Source organism: Betta splendens, chromosome 22 (assembly GCF_900634795.4).
Source record: "Betta splendens chromosome 22, fBetSpl5.4, whole genome shotgun sequence".
NCBI classification, from domain to species: Eukaryota; Metazoa; Chordata; class Actinopteri; order Anabantiformes; family Osphronemidae; genus Betta; species Betta splendens.
Window position 1 is genome coordinate 4,277,253 of NC_040900.2, and position 10,332 is coordinate 4,287,584.

At 51.6% G+C, this 10,332-nt stretch overlaps 2 protein-coding genes across 2 annotated transcripts; one reads left to right on the forward strand and one right to left on the reverse strand.

Moving 5' to 3' along the window:
* Positions 1–211: 211 nt before the first annotated feature.
* Positions 212–2,967, reverse strand: htr1b (5-hydroxytryptamine (serotonin) receptor 1B). Its single transcript, XM_029139683.3, has one exon. The coding sequence runs from the start codon at positions 2,549–2,551 to the stop codon at positions 1,427–1,429; it is 1,125 nt and encodes a 374-aa protein (XP_028995516.1). The 5' UTR covers positions 2,552–2,967; the 3' UTR covers positions 212–1,426.
* Positions 2,968–7,008: 4,041 nt separating this feature from the next.
* LOC114848824 (snake venom 5'-nucleotidase-like) lies at positions 7,009–10,264 on the forward strand. Its single transcript, XM_029139620.3, has 9 exons — positions 7,009–7,506; positions 7,619–7,841; positions 8,104–8,292; positions 8,353–8,550; positions 8,629–8,783; positions 8,907–9,015; positions 9,098–9,247; positions 9,321–9,521; positions 9,965–10,264. The coding sequence occupies exons 1-9, from the start codon at positions 7,156–7,158 to the stop codon at positions 10,120–10,122; spliced, it is 1,734 nt and encodes a 577-aa protein (XP_028995453.1). The 5' UTR covers positions 7,009–7,155; the 3' UTR covers positions 10,123–10,264.
* Positions 10,265–10,332: the final 68 nt, after the last annotated feature.

A 10,332-nucleotide genomic window follows, 5' to 3' on the forward strand; every position in this document is an offset into this window, starting at 1 on the left:
TGAGAGATCAAATGTTAAGAGTGAGAAGCTCAGTCGCAGCTGAAAAGGAGGAAAAAGTCAAGAGGAGCTGGTTTGATATGACGCATGTTTCTCTAAATCAATCTTGTAATGCTCTGCCACTCGCTCTCTCTCTCTCTCTCTCTCTCTCTCTCTCTCTCTCAGTGCCCTCAGAGCTTGATAAATTTCAGTTTGACACCGTCATAATGTGCTGGAGCCATAATCTTTTATTAAATTTCAAGGTAACACCGTTAGAAAGTGATGAAGCTGCAAGCTGTCACATCATCTGCTGCTTTCGAGTTTGGAGGAAACACAGCGTTTACGGCTGATTCGGAGTCACGGACCCCTTCGGACCGCGTGAAAAGCCTCGGTCACGGAGCACTTGTGCCCAATCGCCTTTATTGCACATTCTCTCTGGATGCGAACAAAGACGCTCCCGGAGCGGCGCGCTTTGTTCCGCATCCCGCTGACGAACCCTCGGCGCTGCGTCGGCAGCTCCGAGGCCCGGCCTCCGGCCCGGAGCAGCCGTTGGGTCTCCCCTGCCGTGAGGTGCCAACCATTCCACACAGCAACAGGACATACTGTGGATAGATACATATTTAATGCAGCAGCAAACAGACCCGCACACAAAGTACAACAAGGTGATGTTTGTTCACTAAAATTGAACTTATCACCTGCGTCGCTGGGTAAATATCAGATACAGTTTCTTTGTTTGACACTGGTACAGTACGACTCCCAGCACCAGTAGACTCTGACTCTTTTATTCGAAGCTACACGTGTGTAGCAGCAGCCCGCTGTTCTGTGAGGGTTTAAATGTCAAATTGCCACATCTGTACACACAAAGCAAAGAGGATTCTGGGTCATTTGGCCAAACGTTTTTATTTGGTCTTCATAAATGACGTCAGATGTCCGTGGTGCCTGATGGGAATAAAGCACTGTGTGGGTTTGACGCACTTCGTGGACTCCACGCGGAGCACGTTAGACTCCAGAAATAAAGTTAACATGCGAATAAAGCGCTGGTAAAAAGCACCACGTGGTTCCGTGGGGTGCGTAAAGTCGTCGCGCCCATAAATTACGGCTCCTTTTACGCAGCCAAAACGTGGACTTTACAGGTTCGGCTGTCAGCGTTACATTTAGTTTCGAATGGAGCACTCAGTCCCAGCGACGAACGCCGATCGTGGGCTGTGACACGGCGTCGTGAACGAAACAATACATGGTGGTGATTGTTGTTTAAACCTACAATTACGCTGCGTCTTTTCTCTCCACGTCAGACAAAAACGAATGGTTCATTGTTCAGGATCATGCACAGTTTAGTTTGCTATAATACGCATCACAGAAGTTATCTGGCATTCGTAATACTCGCTTTTTATTTGAGATGAAAAAATAAATACATAGATCATTTTCATTTGAGAATGGATCAACATTGTGTTCACACTCTGCAGCATCTGAGGCGCAGAAGTTTGTGGAAGGCTTTTTTGAAGTCCTCGTTGGACATGGTGTATATGATGGGGTTGATGAGCGAGTTCAGGTATCCCAACCAGGTGAAGAAGTCAAATAGCTCGGGGTTTAAACATGTGTCGCACGTGGCCACCAGAAGTGTATATATGAAAAACGGCAGCCAGCACACGATGTACGCGCCGAGGATTATCCCCAGAGTCTTTGTGGCTTTCCGCTCCCTCGCTGCCGAAATGCGCTTCTTCTCCAGGAGCGCGTCCGACACCGTCACCTTCACCTGGTTCTCGCTCGTCGACGACCCGGTGTCGCTGGACGGCGTGTCGTGCCTCCCGCACTGCAGCGAGGCTGTGGATCCGGGGGAGTTGGTGACCAGGTGCGCGGAGGTGAGCCGCTTCCCCACCTTTTTGGGGGACTGCTTGAGAATCCGCTTTCGAGCCTCGACGTAAATCCGCCCGTAGAGGACGATGAGCAGCAGCGTGGGGATGTAGAAAGCCCCGAAGGTGGAGTAGATGGTGTAGAAGATGTGATCCGTGTTGACGCCGCAGCTGGTCAGCTCCTCCGCCTTCACCTGCCTCCAGAACAGAGGCGGCAGGGAGATGGAGATGGCGATGACCCAGGCGGTGGCCACCATGCCGGCTGCGCGTCCGGGCGTGCGCTTCTTGGAGTACTCCACCGCGTCCGTGATGGCCCAGTACCGGTCCAGGGCGATTACGCACAGGTGCAGGATGGACGCGGTGCAACACGTTATGTCAGAGGAGAGCCACACGTCGCACACTATCTGCCCCAGCGTCCAGGTGTGGATGACGGTGTAGAGGACGCAGATGGGCATCACCAGGATCGACACGAGCAGGTCGGTGACGGCGAGTGATGCGATGAGAAAGTTGGCAGGAGTTTGCAGCTTCTTCGACTGGGAGATGGTGGCGATGACGAAGGCGTTGGACAGCGTGGTGGCGAGTGTGATGACGGATAAAATCGCCGCCAGGCTGATTTGATAGGCGAGACTCTCCGTGTTATCATCCACTGTGACTGAATCCGCGGTGAAGCTGTCGTTCGTGGTGTTCACCAGTTGGGTCGGTTCGACTTGGCCGGAGCGCTCCATAACTTTCTAAGTCGCTTTACGTCACCCGCAGATGATAGATGCCCAACATGAAAGTTGCCTTTTCTCCCGATGAATCATACGCTCCGGTCAGAAGAATAAGAACTGAAGTCTGAGGAGAAGAATCGGATTTCTTTCCCCCTCATTCTCTGTTAAATTGTCTTTAAACGCGTAAATGACCAAACGGCGGAGCCGGTGTCCGTTCATCGTACACCTTCAGCCACGAAAATAAACTTCCCAGCTGTGTTGGTAGAGGACAGACAGGACAGGGAGGAGGCGCGCGTGGAGGTGAGGAGCTGTGCGTCCTGATGTGTCACCATCTGGGAAATGCCACAAATAATCATCAGAGCACATGTTCTCCCGAGCTGCGACTCTTCCGGGGCCCTTGTTGCTAAATGGCGAGCCAAGCCAAAGTCCCGGGTTTTATACGGAGTCTGACATCAAACAAGCCTTTTTCCTTTTTTGTGCGTATTTGTGTTAGTGTGGAGTGGGCTGTCTGCTGGGTCATAGTGCCCAGTGTTTCCTATTTGTCACATACACCTTTGGGTGAGAGTCTGCACATAAACACGTTGTGTCGTTTTGAATATACGTTACTGATCGTTTTAAAAACTAATTTAAGGAGGTAACTTTTGCTGTGTAATCTCATCTTCATCAAGTCATATAGGTTTTCATCACGTTCTGTTAATAAATGAATCAAACGCTCAGAGACTCTGCTAAGTCAGCACCACGGACAGCTCCTGTGCTCATCATTCACCTGCCTAATATTCACGGAGATGCTCTGCAAACTAACCACAAATTCATCGCAATGAATAATCAGGAATGCAGAGACTGTTTCCACAGGGCATGAGTAGTTTCACCCCACACATAGTAACGTACAGCTCAGATCCATGCGTGTGGCAGCTGACACGGTCCCTCATTGGCGCAGATTCCAACTTTGAATATTATTGTATTTCTACATTCGTTCGTGCATAGGAGAGAATATGTATACGATTACATATCATATCATTATATACCCTGATGAGCTGGAGGTGTCAGAGTGGTGGTGCTGTACATCGTCTATCGAATCCCACTCTGAACTAATCCATACTGTATATGATGCTTTTTGTCTGGGACCAGGTAATTGGTTTTGGTGGTAATAAATTCTTTGTGGAGGCACCGCATCTGTTGCGCAGCGGTTTTATTGACCTTAATTCTCAACTTGATTACAGCCTGTACAGTATTTTACCCCCAGCGGGACAAAACGAGCGAGGACCCCGCGGCTTGTGGCGGCGGTGAGCGATGTTTCGCATCAAACCGTGCAGGGCGCGACTCCGTGACACAAACAGACCGACGGGTTCACAGTTGTCCACCCCTTCACTGACCTGAAACGCTAATGCACAGCAATTGGACACTGCATGACCATTACCACTGTTCAGGCTTGTTTCCTGTTCCCTCACACAACGACAGGCTGAGGTGAGCTGGGATCAACATTAAAACATGTGGCCCATGGCAAAATGAGAAGAAGCGTGTTTCATTTGAATCTGGACCCGATGTTTCTGAGCCGGGTTTAATTTTTAATGTATTTATTGGAAAGCTTGGGTGCGAGTGACCCAGTTCGGCGGCTGCAGCACAGGATGATGTTATCGCGCCTCATCTCTAAAGCGACTGCAGCACAGCAGACGGGCGGCGCGGCCACATCCAATCTCACACACAGCCATTTCCACTGGGGTGATGCATATGGCGCCGCGGAGCCTCAAAGCCAATGCGTTACACCACATACGAGCACAGGAGGGTGCGGAGTAAAGAACCGCACTGGTTATTTGCATTTTAAGTCCTTGGCCAAGGAGGATTCTGAATTACACTGTTTTTGTACAGACGACAGCGTTGGACGGGGAAACAGTGACTTCAGCAGCTCAGTCAATCAATAGCTGATTCATGCCAAGACGCTTCCACAGCAGGCGCTGCTACGAGGGGATGAGACTTGTTTAGTGCCTCGTGTTCAAGATGAAACCCGTCACTCAGGATTCTGCCGCTCTGTGGCTCCGCTTTTTTCGGGGACGAGCGAGGGCGTTCATTACACACTCGTGGGCGCTTGGGGGCGACGCTTTAAATTTTAATGGTCATTTCTTTCCATCCTTGATATGTGACAGCTGTGCGGACTGAGACCAAATAGGACAAACCCGAATCAGGGCAGATCCCTTGTTGTCGTGGGCCTCAGCCTCCTCGGTCTGTCTGCAAACAGAACCACAACTGGAGGAATATGTCTCCTTCTTATCTAAGTGTTTATGAGGCCGAACTTTGGAGAATCTTTGGAATCTGGGTTCTACAGCCTGAAACTACTTTTACCTGTAATGTTCACAGTTTCACCTATACAGAGTGGTGTTGCTCCCGTGTGACACCGGACCGCTGCATTGAAGCACAATGACAGACTCAATATAGGACACGTGCTCCGGCATGGCGGCATATGGCGCCCTCCGCTCCGCCAAGCAGCCCCCGGAAGGCTGCCGCGGCTGAAAACGCGGCCGGAGACGCCCGGGCTTCTATTTGCACGCCGACACTTGAGGGATTCTGACGTTCCAGATCCGACGATCACACGAAGAAGCCGGTGCCGCCACGTGGAGAATTGTGCCACTTTTTCAGAAGAGCCTGTGCCCCAGTTTTGTTTTTGTTTTTTTTCTTTTATTTTGGTGGAGCTCCTGCTGAGCGGGGTCGCGTCAGTTTGCCTGAAGAGGCCTCTGGAGTCGGAGGGAGGAGAGGACGCGTCGGCTAAACGAGCTGCACTGTCTTCCTCCCAAGAGCACGTGTGACGGGCAGGGAGCTAAAGGCGGACTGATAACAGGCTGTGGTCAGACCCATCCTGGCCTGAGTGGAAGTGGCCGGACCCATTTGGAGGCTGAGCGATCTGACGGGAAAGTGAGGCCCTGATGAGTTTCATCCGTACTTGTAGGAGGTTTGAGGAGGATAACGCAAGCGTAGAAATTGATTTTTGCAGCCCCTGGCAAGGATGCTGCGGTGATACCATTGTGTCAGTCACTAGGAGTCTGTTGCATAATGCATATGATTATTTAAATATCCGCAGCATGCGGCTATAATATAACAGATGGCCTCGTTTTAACGATTAAAGGGAGATTACCCAGTGGTATAGATGCAAACATTGTAACGCTGCTCGGAAGTTAAAATTAGACGGGGAATAAAATTCACTGTCTCCTGGAGGTTCCAGCTGTGAGTCCACGTGTGTACAACTGCATGCCGCACGTGCGTGGTTTGCGCGTGGAAGCAGCCGGTGGGAGGAGGTGAGCGGTCAGAGGAGCGCCGGTGAGCGCGCGTGAGCGCGTGGAGCGCAGCGGGCAGAGGTTATGGAGCGGGACGCGCTCGCGGGGCGCGCTGAAATTCATCACCTCGCCGGCAATGTCTGGAAAAAAAAAAACCCGAGGCTCAGGATGTTCCCGGAGAAACATGACATCGTTAAGCAAATGGCAGCGACACAAGGTGTTCTCCAACTGCCGCTTCGCTTTGGGAGCGACACGCAAGAGCGCGTCCGCTGATTATTTATTGAGTAAACAGTCCTCGCTTCTCCGCCGGTGGAGACTCCAGCAGAAAGTCAACTCGCTGAAAGTTTACTGGAAGTCCATTCAATACTATCTGATCGCAACAAGAAGTCCTTATGGTGAAGATGAGGGGGTGCATAATAAATATACGCTTTGTGGGACTGTCTGTGGAGAGTCTTTGCACGTGGAAGCCCGTGAAGGTGATTCAGCTCCACAGAACAGCGTTCTCCCAATGTTTGTGCTACGATTCTACTTTCATTACTTGGGTTCTGTCGACACAGAAGGATGTTCTTCCCTCATCTGATGCTTCATGTTTTTTCCTGGCCTTGTGTAGATTATGTTGCTGGCTCGTTCGCTTTCCACGCAGAGCTTTTGATGACGCCCTGGCTCTGCATGGTTGACTTTTTAACGTTTGCGTTAACTAAAGTGCGCGTTCCCGTCTGTCCACTGGGGGGCGCTGCTGAGCGCCAGTCAACGCTTTCAACACAAATGGTTTGGCTCATTTACTTAAACATGAAACAAAGGCAAAGCAAAAAGCGCTGCTATAAAGTAGCTGCCATGATTTCATCTTCAGTGCACAGGTGTTTTTCATTACTACTACAGGTTTTCATCTATAGTAAATGTATTATTGTAAATGTATTTGCCAACTCAACCCAGTTTCACTGATCTATTTCTGTATTTTTACTTGCTGCTGTATTTTTTTCTTCTTCTGTATCATACTGTGCTGTTGTGAGACGAAATCCCCCCATTGTGGGACTATTAAAGGTTTTCTTATTTTCTAAGGAGCACATGGTGCAACCTTTTACCAAGTTCGGTGAGAACGTGAGAAAGTAATTATTGGTTACACGTCAATGGTTCCAAGGCTGTTTAAACAAACGCTTCTGTTGCCAGTTTTCAACTACAATAGCATCGCTTGTTTTGGCTTGTTTTGGCTTTGGGTTCTTCTCTCTCTGTGGTATTTCCTTACATGCTCCGACCCCCGCTTCTCTCCCTTTGTGTCTCGACACACACCCAGTCCGTGACGCCCCTTTTCCGGTGGCAAACCTTCCTGGGCACTGGTGCGCTTTTACGCGCGGCGACATGGCGCGCGTCCGGACGTCTCGCCGCGCTCTCTCGCCGTCGCCGCTCCACGTCGTCGTGCTTGCGATCGCCGCGGCCGCCGCGTCGACCCTCGAGCTGACGCTGCTGCACACGAACGACCACCACGCGCGCATCGAGGAGACGAGCGCGGACGCGGGGAAGTGTCCGGAAGGCGGCCGCTGCTTCGCTGGCGTCGCGAGGAGGTTCGCCCGCGTCTCAGAGATCCGGATGCGCGAGAAGAACGTTTTGTTTCTGGACGCCGGAGACCAGTTCCAGGGAACCGTGTGGTTCAATTACTATAAAGGCGCCGAAGCAGCGCACTTCATGAATAGACTGGGTTATGATGTCATGGTAAATACCTTTTACACGTTCTTGGTGATTCTTAGTTGATTTGTTTTCATTCTACCACAAATACTCATTCCGTTTACTTTCATTAAAGTTGGTCCTGATTCTCCTTTTTAAGGCATTTGGAAACCACGAGTTTGACAACGGAGTGGATGGTCTCATCCAGCCCTTCCTCCAGACTCTGAACTGCACTGTGGTGAGCGCCAACATAAAAGCCGACCGGACTCTGGCCGCCCGCTTCAATAAGTACTACCGGCCTCACGCCATCGTCAGCGTGGGTTCGGAGGAGGTGGCGGTGGTGGGCTACACCTCTGCAGAGACCCCCTTCTTGTCCCAGCCAGGTGAAAACCCAATTCATTCTTGGTTTGAAGCCTTTCATGTTCCAGGCAGTGACTGAAAGCGCTGTTAGTCCAGTGCACACGCTGGATAAATCTCTGCACACTGGCACCAACCTGTATTAAGCGCATCCTGTTACATTTTATCGCCCGGAGGACGCTGTTTTTCCGTTTTATAGCGCACTCGTCTGGGTTTGCAGCTGTCCTGTGTGTCGCCCGTGGTTTTATTCACGCTCGCAACCAGACGGCTCTGCCTTCGGCTCCACAGGTCGGCACCTCAGCTTCGAGGATGAGGTGGAGTCGCTCCAGGCGGAGGTCAGGAAGCTGCAGGAGCGGGGCTATAACAAGATCATTGCTCTGGGTCACTCTGGCTTTGACGTGGACAGAGACATCGCCAGGCGAGTGAGCGGCGTGGACGTCGTCGTCGGAGGCCACACCAACACCTTCCTCTATAACGGTAATGTTATTCCTGTCACAGCTTTGTGACTCCAGCATCACTCACCGTCTGTCCCTGCAGGAAAGCCTCCGTCCACTGAGGTGCCAGCTGGCCCATACCCGTACATGGTGAGGTCCAATGACGGGAGAGACGTGCCGGTGGTCCAGGCCTACGCCTTTGGGAAATACCTCGGGTACCTCAAAGTTCGATTTGACGAGGCTGGAAATGTGATAGAAGCTGCTGGAAACCCCATTCTGTTGGACAGCAGCGTACGTCAAGGTAGAATGAAGTCTGATGAGCTGCGGTTCTTGTGTTGACGAACAGTGGATTTGCCCTTTGACCTTTTTCTCGCCTCAGACGAAGGCGTTCTCGCTGAGGTGAAGGAGTGGAAGGAGGGCCTGGCCTCGTACTCCACGCAGTACGTGGGACAGACGCTGGTCTACCTCAACGGGACGTTCCAGGAGTGTCGCTTCCGGGAGTGTAACCTCGGCAACCTGATCTGCGACGCCATGGTAACCGCTCACAGCCCGGCCGTCGATGCGGTCGTCGGACCGTTCAGCCGCCGGGAAACAAAGACGGGCACGTTTTTATCTTCCCGCCAACTCTGTAGGTCACGGCTGCGTTTGTGTCGGCAGCTTTATAACAACATAAGAAGTCCCGACGAGCTGCAGTGGAACCACGTGGCCCTGTGTCTGATGAACAGCGGCGGCATCCGCTCGCCGATAGACGAGCGCTATAAAAACGGTGGCTCCGGCTTTTATTCCCGCTCACGCCGCGTTGTGACACGATTGGCTGTTTGACCCCGTCGCGCCTTCTCTCCGCCTAGGTTCCATTTCCATGGAGGAGATCCTCACCGTTCTGCCGTTCGGAGGGACCTTCGACTTGGTCCAAATGAAAGGCTCCACGGTGAAAAAGGCCTTCGAACACTCCGTTCACAGATACGGAGGCAAACATGGAGAATTCCTTCAAGTCTCGGGTAACGCTTAGGCTTTTTTGGACTCTTGCCAGAGGTACAGCCCATCAGGCTAAACGCACAATGGCCTTCGCAGGGTTCCGCGTGGAGTACGACGTCTCCAGACCCGCGGGCCGGCGCGTGGTGTCCCTGTCCGCGCTCTGCACCCGGTGCCGGGTGCCGCGGTTCGAGCCGCTGGACCCGGAGAAGACCTACGCCGTGGTCATGCCGTCGTACGTCGCGGCCGGAGGCGACGGCTTTAGCATGATCAAGGAGGAGCTGCTGAAGCACGACACAGGTAACGAGCAGTCAGTTCAAATGCACTTTGTGCGTGAGGTAGAACCCAGTTCTGTTTATTTGCATGCGCCTTAAAGGACAAATGTGTGTAATCCAGGAACTGTTTTCCCGACAAATGTTTCTAATTAAAAGAATTCCTGAGAGTAGACGGATCTGAGAGAACTGGCTCCAGCTTTGCTTCCTGTTGGAGTGTGATCTGAGGAAGCCCTGCTCTTTATTGGCTCAGTTTCTCGGTGACGAACCTCTTGGTTCTGAGCTGGTTACGGGTGTGTAGTCATCTGGGAGGGGGTCGACAGGAAACTCATTAAACCTCATCAAGTGGATGCCGCGGTTTCCTGGCTTTTCGCTGAGCCTCTCCCAGGCTCGGCTTTAACCACAGGTGGTGGAGTGACGCAGGTCCATTTGGAGAGAAGAGCCGCGTAATGACCCGGTTCCCTCTTTCAGGTGACATGGACATTTCCGTTGTCGCCAACTACATCTCGGAGATGAAGCGCGTGTTCCCCGCGGTGGAAGGTCGCATCACGTTCCGGAGCTCGGCCGTCCGCACCGTGTGCGGCCTTGGACTGGTGCTGCTGGGTTCGAGTTTGTCCTTGACCCTCTGATTATCAGAGTGAGAGCCTCGTTAAAGAACATACTTCACATCTCTGTAGAAATGTCTGTCTGTTACTGAATCGGCCTCGTTTTGTACTTTTCTACGGCTTTTCTATTAAATTTAAATAAACAAATTTGTTATTTGAAAATGTTTTTAGGCGTCGTTATGTTTGTCATTAGTATGAATTATAAATGCTAATAAACTGTTGCTACCTCATTAA

What these genes read in the sequence shown, in the direction of transcription:
- htr1b (XM_029139683.3), bottom strand. Translation starts at nt 2,551, where the DNA reads ATGGAGCGCTCCGGCCAAGTCGAACCGACCCAACTGGTGAACACCACG.
- LOC114848824 (XM_029139620.3), top strand. Translation starts at nt 7,156, where the DNA reads ATGGCGCGCGTCCGGACGTCTCGCCGCGCTCTCTCGCCGTCGCCGCTC. An exon ending in GACTGGGTTATGATGTCATG is followed by an intron (nt 7,507 to 7,618) that starts GTAAATACCTTT and finishes CTCCTTTTTAAG; the next exon opens with GCATTTGGAAACCACGAGTT. An exon ending in CCCCTTCTTGTCCCAGCCAG is followed by an intron (nt 7,842 to 8,103) that starts GTGAAAACCCAA and finishes TCGGCTCCACAG; the next exon opens with GTCGGCACCTCAGCTTCGAG.